Source organism: Taudactylus pleione, unplaced genomic scaffold (genome assembly GCF_031769625.1).
Source record: "Taudactylus pleione unplaced genomic scaffold, aTauple2 ptg000156l, whole genome shotgun sequence".
Classification (NCBI taxonomy): domain Eukaryota; kingdom Metazoa; phylum Chordata; class Amphibia; order Anura; family Myobatrachidae; genus Taudactylus; species Taudactylus pleione.
In genome coordinates, this window is record NW_028284558.1 from 13,376,798 (window position 1) to 13,400,478 (window position 23,681).

At 45.2% G+C, this 23,681-nt stretch overlaps 1 protein-coding gene across 1 annotated transcript in view; it reads right to left on the minus strand.

Moving 5' to 3' along the window:
* The window catches only part of LRP2 (LDL receptor related protein 2), a 310,836-nt gene that overhangs the window by 215,573 nt on the left and 71,582 nt on the right, over nucleotides 1–23,681 (minus strand). The window contains exons 2-4 of the mRNA XM_088474855.1: nucleotides 19,441–19,548; nucleotides 16,278–16,394; nucleotides 5,437–5,553 (exon numbers count right to left, since the gene is read on the minus strand). Of these exons, the coding sequence (XP_088330981.1) occupies nucleotides 5,437–5,553; nucleotides 16,278–16,394; nucleotides 19,441–19,548 (342 nt within the window). The remainder of the gene's footprint in view (nucleotides 1–5,436; nucleotides 5,554–16,277; nucleotides 16,395–19,440; nucleotides 19,549–23,681) is intronic.

Consider the following 23,681-nt stretch of genomic DNA (forward strand, 5'->3'; position numbering starts at 1 on the left):
ACAGGCAGAGGAGAGGAGACTGCTGCTGCTACTCAGTGGTAGCGAGCAGTCTCCCTAGTCTCCCACTGCAGCCCAGCACACAGTAGCTGGGCTGCAGTCAGGTAAGAGGGAGGGGGGGGGACGGCGTCGGACCCGGGTCCCAGCCGGGCCCCTCCAACAAACCCAAGCCCGGTTATTTACTACCCGCTTCCCCCCCACTCGGCACCCCTGAACGTGTATTATATATATGCTGTGTGTTGATTGGTCATACACAGAGCAGGACAGTCTTTTTTGGGACTTTGCAGGGACAACCGCTGTCCCTGAGACGATTATAGCTGAATATAAAGGAAAAAGATAAAGATTGTGTCAATTTTGGCCAATAGTATTAGTCTCTTTTGTGTAACATCATTTCTTCTACATCATCAATAACCATGAGCTGTGAACTGTGAGCAATTTACAAATACACATGTATCTTTAATTATGCATTGGTATGAAATTAGGAATACATGTACTCCTGTAGTGTAAACAGCAGAGATGAAGGTATACTAGTATCACTTTATTTGTGGGTAGTGTAACGTGGGTGCTTTTTTTAGCCAGAAGTCATGGGTGAAAACATTTTGGGAACTGACATATTTCATAAAAAATGTCTGTTGAATCATTCAATAAACACTATCATATGACTGACATATGATACACATTACACATGACAATAATCATCATTGCTCCATAAGTCATTCTAAGCTGCTGGTCTCTACGTATATATGTTATTTTGTCAGCATGTCTGTCATATGTCTGTCAGATGTCAGGACACTGGGCTATTAGGTACCTAAAGCACAATGCAATACCTATACTATGATATTAATCTATAGATCTCTGATGCATGTTCACTGGGCTATTAGATACCTAAAGCACAATGCAATACCTGTACTAACGATGATATTAATTTAATCTATATATCTCTGATGCATGTTCACATGCTCCTCAACTCCAAATGCAGCACAAAATGAGAATATTTAAAGGAGGATCACAATTTAATCAAATAGTTTATTTTTAACCTATTATGAAAAAAGTGCATGTATCTGAAGCCTTGTCAATGCAATCAGTGAAATGAAAGGAATGTTATCACGCTGGGAGACTCTAATGGGTATTTCACATTAAACAGCAGCACACTGTTTGATGTAAAAGACACTTCATCTGCTCTAATTAAATGGGTTATACCTACGTTATTACTTAGATATTTATCTCAGTCTGCATGGGTAGTTTTTCCTTCACGCTAATCCCATTAGCTGCAAAGTGGACTGTGGTTTACAAACCCCTTGTCCAATTTTATGACATGTCCCGGAGCCGAGTTACTTAATATTGGGGGAATTTTTCAGTTGACTGGACTTTTAAATAATGTACCATAGTGAGAGGAAAACTTGAGTTCTTATCTCCAGTTCAACTCAGATCTGCTTGCTAAACTATCCAAGACGGGATCACGAGGCCAGGAATAGTGTGTACTACTCCTGAGGGATCTCTTTACTTTACAGGACCAATAGGACTTTGGAGCTCAAAATCCCTTTGACTTACTTGGGGACGGTTTCCTCCACTTAATTGAAAGCCTTTGAAGTTATTCCAAGAGATACAGTTTTTTTCCCTTCTGTTTTCTGCAAAGTTATTTGGATAGAGAATTGTGGAAGTGCTGAATTCAGTAATAAGAGTAATAAGAGTCTGTTGAAAATACTCAGGATGAACCTGATACGTGTGGTTTGTTCAGAGGTTCTCTGAAGGCATAGTTTGGGATTCAGTATGCTGATTTTCTGAGTTTAAAGAAAAGGAACAGTTGCAGAACATCTTTTATGATTGCTAACAGATTAGAGACAGATTATGAAGGAGTTTTATACTCTCAGACTATCCCAAGATAATTTGAAATTTAATTTTTTTGTCTTGGATATCACTTTTCAAATAATTTTATACTGGGTCAATTGCAAAACACCAGCAATGCCCATTTTATAATAAATACAAACAGTTATGTGCTATTTATTCTTATAAACTAGTTTGTCAACTTTTCATTAAAAAAGTATACTGCAGTATGTACCCTTAGGCCATACAGAGTTTCTTTTATTGGTCAGGAAAGCTATATTAATAGTTTGATGCAGATTAAGACCTTGGTCAGATTGTATAACGTTAAATACGTAAATTTGTTTTTCGTATTCTTGTTTTTTTATATTTTATTTATTGTTTACTGTCTGTGATTTTTGTTTTGTTGTTGAAAAAGCAAACTCTTAATAAAAACAATTCCATTTTTTTTTAAATATGGAAATTTGCTGTTTGGATGCCCAGATTTGGTAACTGAATAAGGGACACTACCACTGTGGGCACTGCATAAGAGGCACTACCACTACTAGGGGCACTGCATAAGGGGCACCACTACTGGCGGCACTTCATAAGGGGCACCACTACTGGTGACAGTGCATCAGGGGCACCACTACAATGGGTATTGTATTTGCATAAGGGGCACTACTGCTGAGATAATTATGTGTAAGGGGCACTACTGCTGTGGGCACTGTACAAGGGGCACTACTACTGTGGAATTGTGTATAAGGGAAACAAATGTGGGCATTGTATAAAAGGGGCACTGCTGTGTGTCATACATGATTAAGGGACACTACTATGTGGTGTAATGGGAATTGGGTGAATCAAGATTGTGCTACACTGTGTGGTGTAATTTGAATTGGGGATACTATTGTGTGATCACGCCACTTTCTTTTGAGACCACGCCCATTTTTTTGGGTGTGTGCTGTCCCTTTTTTACAAAAAAAGCACAGAGGAAAGGGGTTAAGTTCCACCACTTCTCTAGGACACTTTAAGCACTGGACGCATCTGCATCCAACTCAGAATCAGGCCTCTCAAAAGTCTCAAAAGTTTTGTATGACAATCAACTATTTATAAGTGAGTCAAATAACAAATCAAGTTGGTTGTCTCATGTACTGTACAGAAATTTGATTATTAGACTCAAGTGGCAAAGATTCTAAAGTTCCACCCGCCGACGGGTGGATCTGCCGACACAGTGTCCAATCAGGTAAGCTATATAGATTTACTGATCGACCGCTCAATGTGTGTTCCCTGACATCACAACTGAGCGGGCATTTAAATTTGCATTCCCAGCTGAGCTTTCGGTCATTCGCGGTTCCTGCATCAAATGTACGGACGGTTAGCTGACCGCCAGTACACACAGCCAGATGCGCCGATTCTGCAGGTTTATCGGCCATTTGCGTCATTCACAAACACATCGGGGGTACACATCGGCCGACGCGCTCAAGTTATATTGCCCGTGTCATTGAACAGCCAATATATCGCCCAGTGTGTAACCAACTTAACTAACACATATTATCAAATAATGATAATGATGATCTGTAAGTACCCATACATGGACAGAGGGCCTGATTCAGAGCCGGACGCTCTGACCAGAGCGCTTGCTCTGAATCAGGGCCCTCCTACCTAAAAATGGAGCGGCCTCCTGGCCGCTCGCATAGCTGTGGGTGACCACCCACAGCTTATGCGAGCGGCCAAAAAGATGGTCGCGATGGTCAAGACCATCGCGACCATCGGGCTTGCGACGAGACCCTGCGGTAGTGATGTCAGTGGGGCCGGCTCCAGACGGAAGGCGTTCCCATGGAAACGCCTCCGTCTGGGCAGCAACGCCCCCGGCACGCCCACCAAAGGGTGTCACCATCGACAGCACGCCCCCTTTGGTGCGAGACCCATAGCGACAGCTTGGCTGTCGCTATGCGGGTCTCGCGCATGCGCACGACAGAGCTCCCTCCGTCGTGCACATGCGCATTAGGGCACCATCGACCCGCTTGCGAGCGATCGCGAGCGTGTCTGATTTAGGCCCAGAGATCAATGTCCAATTTGTGAAGTGCCAAAGATCAGTTAACCAAAACAAATGCCACAGTTCAAAAGAAACAGGTCATTCACACCTCCTAATCTACAGTACTGCTTTAGTACACAATAAATGGTACAACATTAATATAATACCATACAACTTAATTACACATTAATCAGTTTTATGCATATGTACAGGTACAAATAGAGATCAAATCAGTTTAGCTTAAACATACTCATTTAATATGCAGACACCTTACAAATACTTGTTTAAAATGTGCAAAATAATTAATTCCGAATTGAAGCACCAACTGCAATCCATGTGAAATTATCTTCAGTCTATTTCCATATCTGACCAGTCCCTGAAGTGTTTGATGAGGACCTCTCACCTCTGCGTAGATCATCTTTTGCTAAGCACAGGTTTTGTATAGTCTGTAGCAAGAAACAAAATCCCACCACCCAAGTCATGGCTAGTCTCTGGGCCTGATGCAGAGATGGACGCCAAACCCATGCTTACGCAGTTTAGGGATTATCGGAAATCTGCGCATGCATCTGAGTCACACTGTCCGTGTTCCAAATCCTCAAAATCCTCGCTACCGTCCGAGGTTGTAGCGAGGATTTGGCTGCAATGTGATTGACAGTCAGGAATTGTTTGTGGGAGGTATTGGGGGAGTGGTGGTTCAAACGCAGACTTGTTGCAAAGGTTTTTGGGGCAGGTCACAGACTGCGATTGAACATTTACATATTTTCGCACAGCCGCTGTGTACATATTTGCAGCAGCGATGGTGGCATTAGTGTCTGTCTCTGTATCAGGCCTTCTACCTATTAACATGCTAACTGACCCAATTGACTTGCTATATAGTCCGACCAACATGATAATCATATCTACAGTCATCAATGGCTAAATACTGAACAGTGAGTTCTGCAAGCAGATTTATTATACCATCACAGAAACTAGATACACTCCTATAACGTAAAGATTTTAGCCATATTATAGAACTTTACATGATCCTACTGATACCTCGTATGGAGATGGGACGGTTTATCAATATCTGCTAAAAGCTATTTTATCATATTTCAAACATATTTTTTATTGCTATATTACCGTATTTTTGATTGTCTTATTATATTGTATTTTCTGAATGTATGTCATTTTGATATATATTAAATGTGAGGATAATTTTTCACTCCTAAATAGCCACTTCTGTATATTATTATCCATTTCACACATCGGTAGCGCTCCCACACTTTTTCTTTTTTTTCTCTTGATCTGGTGTCCAACACAACTCAGCTGCCAAGGCCAGTGAATCTGGATACGAGGAAGAAGTTGCTGGCTTCGGCACGCCCCCAAAACGTAGATGACACTCCTCTGTTTTTAAAAACATGCCCCGTTAACACCACAAAACGCCTGCAGCCTGTCAATCAGGTTTCGGCTAACAATACACTGCAATCGGAGTCACAGAACCATCACGACACATGCGCACTGTGGCTTTGGCGCATTCACAGGCCCTGGTGATTTCTGACCGTATCAGAACAGCGTAGACCTCTGAATCAGGCTGAATATTTTCTATTGCAATCATAAAGACTCACGGCAGTTGCGCTCATCGCTCCCATCTACGCAGTCTTTCATTCGGTCACACTTGTACGTCCCCGGGATACACTGACCAGTAGAGCATGTGAACTGCTGAGCAGAGCAAGTTCTCCCAGCTGAAAAAAAAATCCCAATTAATTCCTCGTTGCTCACCATCATAGTTGCTGCAATAATACTAATGATCTTATCTGAGAAACATCAGGAAGAATTGATTTCCAAAGATTGTAAATGAAATTTGCACATACAGCTTCACTGGTATAAAATAAAAGCCAACACCTGTTTGGGTGGCTGCAGTTGGCACTTGTCTGAACAGTAGACACTTGTTAGTTCTAGTGAGTGTGGAACCCTACAGCTCGTCTACGGCAGGATCTTGTGAGAGCTCATGCACTAATCTAGGTCTGGCCAACCTGTGGCTCTACAGCTGTTGTGAAACTACAAGTCCCAGCATGCCCTGCTACAGTTTTGCTATTAGAGAATGCTAAAACTGTTGCAAGGCATGCTGGCACTTGTAGTTTTACAACAGCTGGAGAGCCACAGGTTGGCCAGGCCTGCACTAATCTAACCCCACTAAGCCATAAGAACATTTTCCAGTGGGTGTGTTTGCCCCCTAAATGAATACACATATTGAAATACCAAGCATGCTGTATACAATAAATGACTTTTTTACTTCAATTAGATTATTTTATTCAGCCATAAACTTATTTATTTCACTATACTTGTAGAATGAGACTTGGGGCAAAATTTTCCAAGCAATGTCTTCGTCTACACTTTCAACCATCTTGGAAGCAAAAACGTGAGACCTTGCTCTTTTTTTGTTGTTGTTACAAATATAGAAAAAAAACAAATTACAATAAAATGTGTGGGATCCCCCTGCTTCAGCCTGCGCTGGTAGTGAAAACTGTGGGGGGAACAAAGAACTTGGAGTCTCCCTGAAATTTCCACTAACAGCACTAGACATTACCTACTTGGGCTGCTGCCACTATAACAGGGGACACCTCACGTGGGTTCCCCCCACTATAATGCCAACACCTCAATAACCTCCGTCAGTCAGCATGAGAGTATTTATTATTTTTTCTACCAAGCCAGGATGTGGATGCTGCATATATAAAGAGGTCGAGGACCATCCCAGTGAGGAATGTAGTTATGATGTCCAGAGTAGGGGTGAGCGGGTTCGGATTTCAGAAATCCGAACCCCCCCGAGCCCCCCGATCCGAGTCCGATCCGAGTCAGGCTCGACTTTTCCCGCCTGACTCGGATCTGAAATCGAGGCAAAACGTCATCATCCCGCCTTCCGAGTCTCGCGGGTTTTGGATCCTATATAAGGTACCCGCGTCGGCGCCATTTTCTCACTCGGCTGTGGACAGTGAAGAGGGAGGGTGGGAGTTAGGGCTGTGTAGTGTAGTGTAGTGTAGTGTAGTGTAGTGCTGCTGTTGTCCACTACTTCAAAGTCCATAGGGGCTGGCTGTGTTGTGCTGTGCTGCTGTTGTTAATAGTGGCTGTGTCCACTACTTCAAAGTCCATAGGGGCTGGCTGGACTGTGTTGTGCAGTCAGTTCTCCATAGGGGCTGTGTCCACTCCAAAGTCCTGTGCAGTGTCCCAGACCTAAAGGGGTGCTGTAGTGTTGTCCAGGGGGTGCTCTGTCCATCAGGGGTGCTCCCCCCAAGTGCTAAAAAAATAATATATTTTCTGTGTTTGTGAATTGTGTGCGCAGTAGCCGCACGTGCATCAACAAAGTAGTGCCAAGCGTGCGCCTGTGTCATAAGTAAAGGGCCGGCTGGCTTGACCGTTAAAGGGTGCTGTAACCCCCGAAAGTACACTCCAGTCCAAACCAAAAAAATTTTATTTTCTGTGTTTGTGAATTGTGTGCGCAGTAGCCGCACGTGCATCAACAAAGTAGTGCCAAGCGTGCGCCTGTGTCATAAGTAAAGGGCCGGCTGGCTTGACCGTTAAGGGTGCTGTAACCCCCGAAAGTACACTCCAGTCCAAACCAAAAAAAAAATTATTTTCTGTGTTTGTGAATTGTGTGCGCAGTAGCCGCACGTGCATCAACAAAGTAGTGCCAAGCGTGCGCCTGTGTCATAAGTAAAGGGCCGGCTGGCTTGACCGTTAAGGGTGCTGTAACCCCCGAAAGTACACTCCAGTCCAAACCAAAAAAAAAATTATTTTCTGTGTTTGTGAATTGTGTGCGCAGTAGCCGCACGTGCATCAACAAAGTAGTGCCAAGCGTGCGCCTGTGTCATAAGTAAAGGGCCGGCTGGCTTGACCGTTAAGGGTGCTGTAACCCCCGAAAGTACACTCCAGTCCAAACCAAAAAAAAAAATATTTTCTGTGTTTGTGAATTGTGTGCGCAGTAGCCGCACGTGCATCAACAAAGTAGTGCCAAGCGTGCGCCTGTGTCATAAGTAAAGGGCCGGCTGGCTTGACCGTTAAGGGTGCTGTAACCCCCGAAAGTACACTCCAGTCCAAACCAAAAAAAAAATTATTTTCTGTGTTTGTGAATTGTGTGCGCAGTAGCCGCACGTGCATCAACAAAGTAGTGCCAAGCGTGCACCTGTGTCATAAGTAAAGGGCCGGCTGGCTTGACCGTTAAGGGTGCTGTAACCCCCGAAAGTACACTCCAGTCCAAACCAAAAAAAAAATTATTTTCTGTGTTTGTGAATTGTGTGCGCAGTAGCCGCACGTGCATCAACAAAGTAGTGCCAAGCGTGCGCCTGTGTCATAAGTAAAGGGCCGGCTGGCTTGACCGTTAAAGGGTGCTGTAACCCCCGAAAGTACACTCCAGTCCAAACCAAAAAAAAATTATTTTCTGTGTTTGTGAATTGTGTGCGCAGTAGCCGCACGTGCATCAACAAAGTAGTGCCAAGCGTGCGCCTGTGTCATAAGTAAAGGGCCGGCTGGCTTGACCGTTAAGGGTGCTGTAACCCCCGAAAGTACACTCCAGTCCAAACCAAAAAAAAAATTATTTTCTGTGTTTGTGAATTGTGTGCGCAGTAGCCGCACGTGCATCAACAAAGTAGTGCCAAGCGTGCGCCTGTGTCATAAGTAAAGGGCCGGCTGGCTTGACCGTTAAGGGTGCTGTAACCCCCGAAAGTACACTCCAGTCCAAACCAAAAAAAAAATTATTTTCTGTGTTTGTGAATTGTGTGCGCAGTAGCCGCACGTGCATCAACAAAGTAGTGCCAAGCGTGCACCTGTGTCATAAGTAAAGGGCCGGCTGGCTTGACCGTTAAGGGTGCTGTAACCCCCGAAAGTACACTCCAGTCCAAACCAAAAAAAAAATTATTTTCTGTGTTTGTGAATTGTGTGCGCAGTAGCCGCACGTGCATCAACAAAGTAGTGCCAAGCGTGCGCCTGTGTCATAAGTAAAGGGCCGGCTGGCTTGACCGTTAAAGGGTGCTGTAACCCCCGAAAGTACACTCCAGTCCAAACCAAAAAAAAATTATTTTCTGTGTTTGTGAATTGTGTGCGCAGTAGCCGCACGTGCATCAACAAAGTAGTGCCAAGCATGCGCCTGTGTCATAAGTAAAGGGCCGGCTGGCTTGACCGTTAAGGGTGCTGTAACCCCCGAAAGTACACTCCAGTCCAAACCAAAAAAAAAATTATTTTCTGTGTTTGTGAATTGTGTGCGCAGTAGCCGCACGTGCATCAACAAAGTAGTGCCAAGCGTGCGCCTGTGTCATAAGTAAAGGGCCGGCTGGCTTGACCGTTAAGGGTGCTGTAACCCCCGAAAGTACACTCCAGTCCAAACCAAAAAAAAAATTATTTTCTGTGTTTGTGAATTGTGTGCGCAGTAGCCGCACGTGCATCAACAAAGTAGTGCCAAGCGTGCGCCTGTGTCATAAGTAAAGGGCCGGCTGGCTTGACCGTTAAGGGTGCTGTAACCCCCGAAAGTACACTCCAGTCCAAACCAAAAAAAAAATTATTTTCTGTGTTTGTGAATTGTGTGCGCAGTAGCCGCACGTGCATCAACAAAGTAGTGCCAAGCGTGCGCCTGTGTCATAAGTAAAGGGCCGGCTGGCTTGACCGTTAAGGGTGCTGTAACCCCCGAAAGTACACTCCAGTCCAAACCAAAAAAAAAATTATTTTCTGTGTTTGTGAATTGTGTGCGCAGTAGCCGCACGTGCATCAACAAAGTAGTGCCAAGCGTGCGCCTGTGTCATAAGTAAAGGGCCGGCTGGCTTGACCGTTAAGGGTGCTGTAACCCCCGAAAGTACACTCCAGTCCAAACCAAAAAAAAAATTATTTTCTGTGTTTGTGAATTGTGTGCGCAGTAGCCGCACGTGCATCAACAAAGTAGTGCCAAGCGTGCGCCTGTGTCATAAGTAAAGGGCCGGCTGGCTTGACCGTTAAAGGGTGCTGTAACCCCCAAAGTACACTCCAGTCCAAACCAAAAAAAAAATTATTTTCTGTGTTTGTGAATTGTGTGCGCAGTAGCCGCACGTGCATCAACAAAGTAGTGCCAAGCGTGCGCCTGTGTCATAAGTAAAGGGCCGGCTGGCTTGACCGTTAAAGGGTGCTGTAACCCCCGAAAGTACACTCCAGTCCAAACCAAAAAAAAATTATTTTCTGTGTTTGTGAATTGTGTGCGCAGTAGCCGCACGTGCATCAACAAAGTAGTGCCAAGCGTGCGCCTGTGTCATAAGTAAAGGGCCGGCTGGCTTGACCGTTAAAGGGTGCTGTAACCCCCGAAAGTACACTCCAGTCCAAACCAAAAAAAAATTATTTTCTGTGTTTGTGAATTGTGTGCGCAGTAGCCGCACGTGCATCAACAAAGTAGTGCCAAGCGTGCGCCTGTGTCATAAGTAAAGGGCCGGCTGGCTTGACCGTTAAAGGGTGCTGTAACCCCCAAAGTACACTCCAGTCCAAACCAAAAAAAAAATTATTTTCTGTGTTTGTGAATTGTGTGCGCAGTAGCCGCACGTGCATCAACAAAGTAGTGCCAAGCGTGCGCCTGTGTCATAAGTAAAGGGCCGGCTGGCTTGACCGTTAAAGGGTGCTGTAACCCCCGAAAGTACACTCCAGTCCAAACCAAAAAAAAATTATTTTCTGTGTTTGTGAATTGTGTGCGCAGTAGCCGCACGTGCATCAACAAAGTAGTGCCAAGCGTGCACCTGTGTCATAAGTAAAGGGCCGGCTGGCTTGACCGTTAAGGGTGCTGTAACCCCCGAAAGTACACTCCAGTCCAAACCAAAAAAAAAATTATTTTCTGTGTTTGTGAATTGTGTGCGCAGTAGCCGCACGTGCATCAACAAAGTAGTGCCAAGCGTGCGCCTGTGTCATAAGTAAAGGGCCGGCTGGCTTGACCGTTAAAGGGTGCTGTAACCCCCAAAGTACACTCCAGTCCAAACCAAAAAAAAATTATTTTCTGTGTTTGTGAATTGTGTGCGCAGTAGCCGCACGTGCATCAACAAAGTAGTGCCAAGCGTGCGCCTGTGTCATAAGTAAAGGGCCGGCTGGCTTGACCGTTAAAGGGTGCTGTAACCCACAAAGTACACTCCAGTCCAAACCAAAAAAAAAATTATTTTCTGTGTTTAGCCGCACGTATATATCAAATCGATATAACATAAATGGAGGACCAAACTTTCTCCGATAAAAATAAAATAGAGAAAGATCAAGAACCACTTCCTCCTAGTGCTGAAGCTGCTGCCACTAGTCATGACATAGACGATAACATGCCATCAACGTCGTCTGCCAAGGCCGATGCCCAATGTCATAGTAGAGGGCACATACAATCCCAAATGGCAAAGTTCAGGAAAATGACCTTGAAAAAGACATTTAAATCAGCTGAAGAGAAACGTAAACTTGCCAATATGCCATTTACGACACGGAGTGGCAAGGAACGGCTAAGGTCGATCCCTAGTATGTTCATGACTAGTGGTTCAGCTTCACATGACGATGGAAGCCCTCCTCCCACTAAAAAAATCAAAAGAGTTAAGCTGGCAAAAGCACAGCGAAGAACTGTGCTTTCTAAGAAGATATCACAAATCCCCAAGGAGAGTCCAAGTGTGGTGGTGGTTGCGATGCCTGACCTTCCCAGCACTGGACGGGAAGAGGTGGCTCTTTCCACCATTTGCACGCCCCCTGCAAGTGCTGAAAGGAGCACCCACAGTCCACTTGCTGATATGCAAATTGAAGATGTCACTGTTGAAGTACAACAGGATGAGGATACTGGTGTAGCTGGCGCTGAGGAGGAAGTTGGCGAGGAGGATTCTGATGGTGATGTGGTTTGTTTAAATCAGGCTCCGGGGGAGACAGTTGTTGTCCGTGGGATGAAAAAGCCCATCACGGTCATGCCTGGGCAGAAGACCAAACATTCCACCTCTTTGGTCTGGCAATATTTCTATCCAAATCCGGACAACAACTGTCTTGCCATATGTACCATATGTAAAGGTGAAATAAGTAGGGGTAGGGACGTCAACCACCTAGGAACATCCTCCCTTATACGGCACCTGCAGCGCGTTCATAAAAAGTTACTGTCAAGTTCAGAAACTTTGGCTAAGACCGTAAGCAGTCCAGGGACACCTAAATCCCGTTGTCCTGTTGTATCCAAGCGCCTGCAAACCACACTGTCAACTCCCTCCTCGTCAATTTCCTCCTTAGTCAGGATCGGAAGTAGTCCTGCAGGCCATGTCACTGGCATGACTGACTCTCCTATCCGGGATTCCTCTGGAGGATCCTGCATTGCTACGCCTACTGCTGCCGCTGCTGCTGTTGCTGCTGCTGGGAGTCGTTCATCATCCCAGAGAGGAAGTAGGAACACCACTACTTTTACTAAACAATTGACCCTCCAACAGTCCTTAGCGAGGAGGATGAAGTACGACAGCAGTCATCCTGAAGCAAAACGTATAACTGAGGCCTTGACTGCTATGTTGGTGTTAGACGTGCGTCCGGTATCCGCCATTAGTGCAGTGGGATTTAGACAATTGATGGAGGTAGTGTGTCCCCGGTTCCAAATCCCGTCTAGATTCCACTTCACTAGGCAGGCGATACCGAGACTGTACAGAAACGTCAGAAAAAGTGTCCTCAGTGTCCTGAAAAATGCCGTTGTACACAATGTCCACTTAACCACGGACATGTGGACAAGTGGAACAGGGCAGACTAAGGACTATATGACTGTGACAGCCCACTGGGTAGATGTATCACCTTACGCAGCAACAGCAGCAGCGTCACCAGTAGCAGCATCTCAGAAATGCCAGCTCGTTACAAGGCAGGCTACGCTGTGTATCACCGGTTTCAGTAAGAGGCACACCGCCGACAACCTCTTAGAGAAACTGAGGGAAATCATCGCCCAGTGGCTTACCCCACTTAGACTCTCCTGGGGATTTGTGATATCTGACAACGCCACCAATATTGTGCGGGCATTACATCTGGGCAAATTCCAGCACGTCCCATGTTTTGCTCACACAATAAACTTGGTGGTGCAGAATTTTCTGAAAAGCGACAGGGGCGTGCAGGAGACGCTTTGGGTGGCCCGAAAAATTTCTGGCCACTTTCGCCATTCAGCGACTGCGTGCCGAAGACTGGAGCGCCAGCAAACACTCTTGAACCTGCCCCGCCATCACCTGAAGCAAGAGGTTGTGACGCGGTGGAACTCAACCCTCTATATGCTTCAGAGGATGGAGGAGCAGCAAAAGGCCATACAAGCCTATACATCCACCTATGACATAGGCAAAGGAGGGGGTATGCACCTGACTCAAGCGCAGTGGAGAATGATTTCCGTGTTGTGCAAGGTTCTCCAGCCCTTCGAACTTGCCACACGTGAAGTCAGTTCAGACACTGCCAGCTTGAGTCAGGTCATTCCCCTCATCAGGCTTTTGCAGAAGCAGCTGGAGAAAGTGAAGGAGGAGCTAAGACGGAGCGATTCCGCTCGGCATGTGGGACTTGTGGATGAAGCCCTTCATTCGCTTTGCCAGGATTCCAGGGTGGTCAATCTGTTGAAATCAGACCACTACGTTTTGGCCACCGTGCTCGATCCTAGGTTTAAAGCCTATGTGGTGTCTCTCTTTCCGGCCGACACAAGCCTGCAGAGGTGCAAAGACCTGCTGGTGAACACACTGTCAGCTGAAGCGGAACGTGACACGTCAACGGCTCCTTCTTCATTTTCTCCTGCAACTGGGGCTGCCAGGAAAAAACTTAGGTATCCTAAGCAACCCGCTGGCGGTGATGCAGGGCAAGCAGGACCAAGTTTGGACATCTGGTCCGGACTGAAGGACCTGGCAACAATTTCTGACATGTCTACTGTCACTGCATATGATACTGTCACCATTGACAGAATGGTGGAGGATTACATCGGTGACAGCATCCAAGTAGGCATGGCAGACAGTCCATACCTGTACTGGCAGGAAAATGAGGCAATTTGGAGGCCCCTGTACAAACTGGCTCTATTTTACCTGAGTTGCCCCCCCTCCAGTGTGTACTCCGAAAGAGTGTTTAGTGCAGCCGGGAACCTTGTCAGCGAAAGGCGTAGGAGGTTGCTTCCACAGAATGTGGAGAAGATGATGTTCATCAAAATGAATTATCAGCTCTTCCAGGGAGACCAGCCTCCAGAAGGTACAGAGGGACCTGTGGTGGTGGATTCAAGTGGGGACGAGTTAATACTTTGTGAGGATGAGGATGTACACACTGAAGAGGGTGAGGAATCGGTGGATGAGGAGGATGAGGATGACATCTTGCCTCCATAGAGCCAGTTTGTGCAGGGACACATTAATTGCCAGCTTGTTTTGTGGGGGCCCAAACGAACCAATCATTTCAGCCACAGTTGTGTGGCAGACCCTGGCGCTGAAATGATTGGTTTGTTAAAGTGTGCATGTCCTGTTTATACAACATAAGGGTGGGTGGGAGGGCCCAAGGACAATTCCATCTTGCACCTCTTTTTTTTCTTTGCATTATGTACAGTTTGGGGCCTAGTTTTTCAAACTGCCATCCTGTCTGCCACTGCAGTTTCACGCCTAGATGGGTCACGTGTTTGTGCCGCCCACTCGTGTCGCTTAGCATAGTCATCCAGCTACCTCGGTGCAACGTTTTGGACATAAAAACACTATTGTGAGGTGTGAGGTGTTCAGAATAGACTGGAAATGAGTGGAAATTAAGGTTATTGAGGTTAATAATAGCATAGGAGCAGAAAAACCTACAAATTCTGTGATTTTAGCTGTTTTTATGCTTTTTTAAAAAAAAATACAGATCCAAAACACAAAACCCAGAACCCAAAACACGGAAGGGTGGTTTTGGCAAAACCAATCCAGATCCAAAACACGAAGAAAGATCCAGATCCAAAACCAAAACACAAAACACGAAAAGTGGCCGGTGCACACCCCTAGTCCAGAGTAACTATATCGACACGAAAATGCCGGTGCTAGTATCCCATACCCTCCAAATTGATCCATTATATCAGGTGCAAAATTATCTGCACCTGGATTTCCCTCTCAATTTATGATTGCAGTCACCTGTGTTGAAACATCTTCCTCAACAATAAACTCGTCTAACACAGGTGACTGCAATCATACATTGAGAGGGAAGTTCAGGAGCAGAATATTTTGTACCTGATGGAAGGGGTCATGTCGGAGGGTCTGGTATCTCAATATGCTTGTAAAGCTTCTTAAAGCATTTACACGTGGAAACATTCTAACTTTATACATGGTGTTTTACCAGCATTTTCACAGTTACAATGCCAGCACAGTTAAAATACTTTAAGTAGCATTACAAGCATGTCTGGGTATTGGCGCCGGGATTGTGATGTCAATATAGTCACAGACCCTCCAACATGACCCGTTCCATTAGGTACAAAATGCTCTGCTCCAGGACTTCCCTCTTAATTTATGATTGCAGCCACCTGTGTTGAAACACATTTCTCATCAATTAGCTAGTTCAACACAGATGACTGCTATCATACATTAGGTGGGAAGTCCAGGAGCAGAGCATTTTGTACCCAATGGCAGGGGTCATGTTAGAGGGTAGGTAGTCACTGTTGACATAGTGACTGTAGGCATAATGCATGCATCCCCCAAGTGTATTAATGTGAGTAATAAATGGGAAAAGAGGGCCGTGTAGGGGAGGGGATTTTTTTTCTCAATAATATACTTTGAAATGTTGTGTGTCCCTCTGGTATAATTGCCTCAGCCGGGCCATGGCTGGTAATGCCTTTTGCATCGGCTAGCGGTGAAACATTTTTGGGGACCCAATGCTCTCCCACCTATTACTCCACTACCAGCCTAGGCTGAAGCACTAGTGTTGGTTTTACTTTTGGAAGGGACCCCCAAGCATTTATTTTTTTATTTTTTAACAAAAAAAAGGAACAGTGCTGCACAAATTTTTACATTTTTGGGGGGGGCGAGGAGCGATTTTGCAGTGATTTTACCCCCAGGTCCATGGCGATACTAACCAGCAGCAGTAAGTACAGACTAACTGCATCACCGCCCATTTGGGGTACTGGACCCTCCTGAGCATGTGAGACCTGGTGTATCTGGCACCTGGAGGTCAGTCTCAGGCTTCCAGGTGTAGCTTACATAAAAATATATATTAAAAAAATATATTTTTTTAATATAGTTTTAGGAAGAAAAATGCATTGTTTGTGTAACAATTCAATAGTTCTTGGTACAGCATCTACTGACATAGTTGAATCAATGGCACAGGTAACATCACTGTCCAAGCTTTGCCATCGCTGGCAATATCTGGCAATGGGCATCGCAGGCTGCGGTAAGTAATAAATAGACAGACTCCCTAAATCCATCAAGAAGGTAGTTTCTGAGGATTTATATAGACCCCTTAAATATACATAAATATATGAAACACATCAAAAGTTTGGATAATTGCATAGGACAAAAAGATCATTTGCAAGACTTACGACAGTGAAGTTCGTCAGAGCCATCATCACAGTCTTCCTCGTTATCACAGACCCAGGACTGAGTGATGCAATCTCCATCTGCACACCGGAACTGATTTGCTGCACAAGACCGTGGCGCTAACACAGTATAGAAAGCATTAGTTAAGGGGGCAACAGGAAATTACATCTGTTTATCACACTTATGGGTTTATTTATAACTCTACAATCCAGGCAATAAGTAAGACATTTTTTTTTACTATGGACAGATCTAACATTTATTTATTAAAAAAGTATTGCCTGGGTAGGTGAGTGATAATCAGCTGTCCTGGAGATACTGGCCCATTGATGTAGTGAGTAAGTTACTGCTTACTGTAGCTTGATCAGTTTTCTTAGTTGTAGTCAGCTCTCATAGACATTTTGATGAATTAGGTAACACAACAAGGAGCCCAACAGTTTTTGCATACTGATAATACTGCACATGCGTGCTGTCTCCACGCATGTTTCTTCCTGGCTTTCCTCATGGACAGATCCTGAGACTCTTCATCTGTTTGCTGTGTGCAGAGCCTGTAAAGCTGCCACAACTATACTGCATCACCACCACTATAGTGAGAGGGGATATAATGCTAACATCCACTGGTGCTTTTACCAACCAGACGTCCGGTGCACTACAATGCCCAGCAGTATCCGTAGGCTCCAGGCTACTTCTACACTGCTTTTATAATTGTTATATCAATGTATCTTTTAATGCTACTTTTTCTACCTGGTTCAACAAATCTAAAGGGGCATACACACGCTATACGATAACTTTGAACGATATGAATGATAACGATATTGTTCAACGATATATCATTCATACTGTATCATTCAGTGTGTATGCAGTAAACGACAAATGATATGCGCTCCCGCTGAACGGTAACGATATCTTTGGTCGTTTGTATATGCAGGCCAATCTGACGATATCTTCAAGAATTGCCTGTTCAGAGATGTGGCAGGATGACTTTACTGAAAGATATCTTTCAAAGATATCTGTCAGTGTGTACACCCAATATCGTTTGTCCTGCACTACAGAAAGTTCAAGGGAAATCCTTCACCAATATCGTTCATACAGCACATTGTCCCGTGTGTATGCACCGTGACAACTGGTTAAACTGTACCACGTGTGGACTAACCGCCATACGCAATAAACAACATGAGCAAACACATCTAACATCCCATTTACTCTGGCCAAGTGTATTTCATCCTAGTTGGCAATCTGTCTGGATAATAAATATATTTAGCTTCATTTCGTTTCCCTCCACATTGCTAGGCTACTCTGCCAATAGGTTATGGGACCAGGATGCAGACCAGCAGTCTTAAATTAATAGGTTATGGTCCCCATACATCGACTCTGCTAACAAATTCATAAGGAGTCACAATTTTAATATTAATGATTAACTGATGCCAATTTAGCAGATCAAAGCACTGACAACATTATAACATGAGGACAACAAAAGCAAAAAAATCCAGCAACAGTTGCACTTAATGAAGCATGTGACAAGGCACTGAGGTTGAACTGTTAGATACAGTAGCTGGGACATTGTTTTTGGCAACCTAGACCCCTCCTAGCACCCAGATTACTGTAGGCCATTTTTATGTGCTGCTTTTTTTCAACAACTGCAGGAAGGAAGAGGGCCCAAACCGGTTACATTTCTAGCTACAGGGATGATGGCAGTAGTACTGTTAGCACCGAAATATGCTACGTGGACTATGGGCTACTTTTATTCCTTCTAGGTATTCCAGAGCTGTAGGGGTTGGGTACAGGATGCCGGCGCTCAGGATCCCAGCGGTCATAATCCGATGCTGGCATCCCGACAGTAAGTGCCGGTAAGTACCCTAACCAACCCTCCCTGCAGCCTAAACCTAACCCACCCCCTGCAGGCTAAGCCTAACCTTCCCACTCCCCGCAAACTACCCCTAACCCTCCCCTAACTCTCCTCCCTTGTGCCTAACTCTAATCCTCCCTAACCTTAGCCCCAATACTTACCGTCAGGATATCAGCGGTCGGGATGCTGGCACCGTCACCTCGACAGCGGGGATGTCAACTACATCCCGTGGTACTGGTTATTTTACTCTAGTTATCAATGCAAAGTGTTATTCCAATGTTCTCACAGGGAGCCTACCATTGCTAGTACAAGGAGCAAGTTTAGATGGAGCAGATTTTGGATTGATAACAATACAGAGAAACTAGTCTTTTTGTCATGTTGAATTTGGTTAATTGTCCCCAGGGGCACCGAGAGGGAAGGGGGCGACAGGAACTAATAGATAGGAGCTGGTGGGGGGCCCGACCAGCTGCTTAGGTGTACAAATGTCACCCTTTGAAGTGCGCGGTACTGCTTCAATATATGATTTTGGGACATTTTAAACATTTCAAGGCTATAGTAGAATAAGGCATAACAGCACTATGGAGGGTAAGATATATAAAACCTTCAGTTACCTATTAATCAGCTTCTAAGCCAGGGTATATTTACTAAAGTACAGGGTTTTAGAAGTGGAGATGTTGCCCATAGCAACCAATCAGATTCTACTTATCATTTATCTAGCACCTTCTAGAATATAATAGCTAGAATCTGATTGGCTGCTATGGGCAGCATCTCCAGTTATACCCCTAACTGCCATACTATAGACTGTACTAAATAAATGACAGCTAGAAGCTGACTGGCTGCTATGGTCAACGTCTCCACTTTATCTCTCTCTACGGTTTGATACTGTACAATCTCCCCCAGAGTGTTTATCCAACTATGTGAATGCATCTCCTAAAATCTCAACTAGAGAAGAAATAGGTTATATCATAAAGTGTATAGTGCAGATCGGGTAGAAGAGAGACGTCCAAACGGCAATTGTGGGGGGAGTGATGACGTGTTAGCTCTGCCCACTCTAAAAAAAAAAAAAAAAAAAAGAAAGAAAGAGAAGCAGGATCCGGGCAGGTGATCTACATTCCCAAGAGACTTCCAAATATTCTAGTAAGTCCATGTAAAATATAACTCTTTGGCCTGTTATTTATACAGTATCTAAGCCCCTGCTCAAGCTGAATACCTTCTGTTTGGGAAATGGTATACGTAAATAGCCTGTTCATAATTTATTACATTTTATTAGGAGTGTGCATGCAGCGTAACTGGAAAAAAAGAGGGACACTAATTGTACTTACGGCAACCAAGTTCATCTGAATTATCAGTACAATCTGCAGCCCCATCACACCGCCAACTTAATGAAATGCATTGCCCACTGGAACAGCGAAATTGATTTGATGTACATCCTAGACAACACAAGACATCACAAAGTACAATGTCAGTAATGCCAGTAGTTTGACATTGTCAGAGCAATAAATAGATGCAAACAGTAATTAGTCATTTCCCTGCATTCCAAATATCACCAGGGTGTAGGTAAGGGGGTACAGAGGGAGTGCTGAAACACTGCAAAACTAGGGATTGACATTGATGTTCGATGGTGTGCTTCCGATGCCCATCACTATGTAATACACAGTGCTGCTATGCACAGTGATGGAATTAGCGCACATATATGTCTTTCTTGTTTCATCAAACAAGGTTGCATGCGTGGAGGTAGGGGATGGGATGCAATCGCTGATCAGGTACACTGCACTGCAGAGAAAGCAGCAGGGAGGTCCTTTCAGCTCTCACACTGCTGCATACTTGCCTACTTTTGAAAAAGCATTTCAGGGAGATTGTGAAAGCAACACATATGAGTGCGGTGGTAAAGTGGACGTGTACTGCTACATCTGAGAAGCGTTTAAAAAAATTGACCTGCATCCAAATGTAAACGAGCCCCAAAGCAGTTAGTAAAATCTACTTGTTGATGAAAACACACTGATACTTTTCAGGGCTTGCTCATATATTGTGTTTTACAAGGGGTTCCATAAAAGTGGCCAAGAGAAACCATATAAGAAAATGCATGTAGCCATAGGGATCGTTGGGGTAGATGTACGAAGCCCAGAAGCGGTATCAGTGCACTTTATGTGCGCTGATAACGCTTCTCCCCGATGTATGATCGGGGGTCTGGGCGGTAAATGACAGGGGTGCTATGCGCGGCAGGGCCATGTACGAACGGTCATACTGCATGTCCGTTCGGCCGGCTGTAGCTGTCGTTATCGACAGCTACAGCCTGGCGCTAGCCTATCCCCACAGCAGGGACAGCGCTGTCCCTGCTGGGGCTGCTGCCGGCTCCAGGGCTGCACGCGGGAATCTCGCGATACTAGCAAGATCCCGCGCATGCTCAGTGGAGCCGGCCGGGACAGAGACACAGAGCATCAGCACTAGGCTGATGCGCTACTGTCTATGCACTGCGGTGAGACTGTGAGTTAACCAAACCAAGTGAGGCTAAGCACACTGTGAGTTTCGCTTGAAGCTGTGCTGAGCTCTGATTGGATGAGCTCATCACATGTTCCTCTGACCATGGAGATCAGCAGCCTCATGGGGCTGACATTCATTCTTACTGAGCAGCAAATTCAGAAATCATTAGCTGTCAGCACTGCTAGGAACTAAACAAGCCTTTTTAAGACAAAATATAAATATACAATAAATACATAAATATGACATTAATAAATTGACTTGTGGATTGTGCTTGTAGTTCCCCAGCAGTTGTAGCCTGGGCAGGGGAGGCATCTGCTGCCTGGGCTAGTACTGTGGGGCAGAGACGCACCTCGCCAACGTGGCTGGTATGATACGTAGTGGCGTAGCCAGGGGAAGTGCATAGGGAGAGATCACTTAATGTATTTGACCATGCCGTTTTGCCCTCGGCTCCCCAGGAGCCTGTTCTTAGTGACATGTGGACTTTCTGGTGCTGCTGCTTTCATGAAGGGGAGACACATTTACTTGGATGGCAGCCGAGGATCTGTGGCCCCCATCAGAGAGGAAAGAGGTCTCAGAGCCCGGCAAGAAGCAGTGTGAACTTCGAAATCAGTTAGACTAAATAAATTATACAATAATTTATATATAACATTATAAACCATTTATATTTGAGTAATTCTGGACAGAGGACATTAATGCCTTGTAAAATCCATTTGGTGGGGAAGTTAGACATGAGCATTATAAGGGGCACGTGAGGATGGCTGGCACCACACAGGTGGTTAAATCAAATTGACTGAGGTACTTTACTTATTAAGTCACCTGTGTTCAACCATAGATACCTCTTAAACCTGAACTGTTAGGGAGCCTTGAGGACCACGTTTGGGAACCTCTGGCCTAGGGCCTAAATGGGATCTTAGGGGGAGATTTATCAAACCTTGGAGGGAGATAGAGTACCAGCTAGCTTCTGTCATTTTACAGGAAAAATTACAGGAACTGATAGGTTGATACTTTATCTTTCTTCCGCTTTAACCCTCTCCGAGCTTTGATAAATCTCCCCCTTAACCTGGCACTGATCTCAGCTATACACATTTGCAGCAATTTGGTAAGTCAATATGGCTGTCTTGGATTAAACTCTCTGCATGGTGCACATGTGGGCACAAAATGACCAATTTAACATTAATGCGGATGGGGGAAAATACAGCATAGGCTGCGGCAGGGGAGGGTTCAGATTAGGGTACAGGAGAGGAGTGTTAGAGTTGGGCTGTGGCAGAGGAAGGTTAGGTTTAGCGGCAGAGAAGGGTTAGGGTATGGCAGAGGAGAGTTAGGCTGCGGCAGCGGATGGTCAGGGTACGGGAGAGGAGGGTTAGGGTTAGGCTGTGGAAGCGGAGGATTAGGGTATGGGAGAGGATCAGCATTAGGCTGTGGCAGCAGAGGGTTAGGGTACGGCAGAGGAGGGGTAGGGTTGGGCACTAGGGTTAGGCTGCAGGAGGGAGGTTATTGTTAGGCACTAGCGAGAGGGCTAGGGCAGTAAGCTGACAGCCAGGCCCGGAAGACACTGCTGGAGCCGCCGGACCCACTGAACCAGGTAAGTCACCACTGGACTACCAGAAATGTTTTGTTGACATGCTGCATGTTAACATTACAACCTTGTCAACATCCTCATGTCGACATGAATGTCAATAAAATATACTGAACCATAATTGCAATCTCCCTGTCTCCCTGAAGAGTCTAGCAATCTCCCTGATTGCACCTTGCTCACATTGTGAAGCTGTTATATATAAAAAAAAGATGAGATATATACATTCAAATGGGATCATTAGTATCATTTCCCTGCAGACATCACACATAAGTGCAGCATGACCACAAATTTCAAGGGATACACAACATTTAGGTTGGCTTCAGAAAATATCAGTATCTTAATAATAATGTCAGATTTAACCTGCTTGCTGCTGAGAAAGGTAGTGTTTTGTTGCTTTGCATGTATGCATACTTGCCAACTCTCCCTCATTGTCAGGGAGACTCCTTGAAATAGAAGCAATCTCCCTGACTCCCTGAAGAGTCTAGCAGTCTTCCTGATTGTACCTTACTCATACCTCCCAAATGTCCCAAATTTAGCGGGACAGTCCAGTTTTTATGGGGCTGTCCCACCCGTGTCCTGCATAGCAGAGCAGTGTGTATGCAGAGCGAAAATAAATGCTGTATTCACAGTACGGCATACACTGCTGCATACTTGCCTACTTTTGTAAAAGCATTTCAGGGAGATTGTGAAAGCAACACCTATGATCGCGGTGGTAAAGTGGGCGTGTACTGCTACATCTGAGAGGCGTGTCATAAAATTGATTTACATCCACATGTAAATGAGCCCCAAAGCAGTTAGTAAGATCTACTTGTTGATGAAAACACACTGATACTTCTCAGAAAATACATGTAGCCATAGGGATCCTAGGCCCTCATTCAGAGCCGGACGCTATTTGCGGTCGTTCGTTTAAAAACAAGGGGTGGCTATTCAAATGATCCGTACGCACATTGCAGTCTGTTCACACCTCTAAGTCTGAACGAACGAGCAAAACATACGCTCGTTTATTTGTTAAAAACGCCCCCTGGCCGCACGCATCCTACGTCATGTCCGCTATTTATTAGATTAATCGAGTACATCGACCAGCGTATGAACTGCTCGCTATTCTTGTGGTTGGTGTTTGCTACCACAAATTTGCGTGCAGTTCTGGCTATAAAATAACCCAGTGACGTGGTCAATGACGCTGCTGTTTTAAATATACACACCCATAAAACGCCCGCTATGACCTTTAAGCACGCCTGCGTTCGGATCTCCACTCCCCATTTTCAAGCACCTTCCCCTGTTACCACCCACATACGCCTCATTCTGTCACTCAAAATAGCAGGCACTCGCTATATAGCGTACAAAGGATTTTCGGCCGCACTGACTGGTTCGCGCATGCGTACTAAAAAGCGTACGCATGCGCAGATGTGCAAACATCGCTCGGAACGAACGTACTGCCGCTAACGAGCGGCTCTGAATGAGGGCCCTTGTGCCTTATAACCAATGCAGGGAATTGTACTAATGATC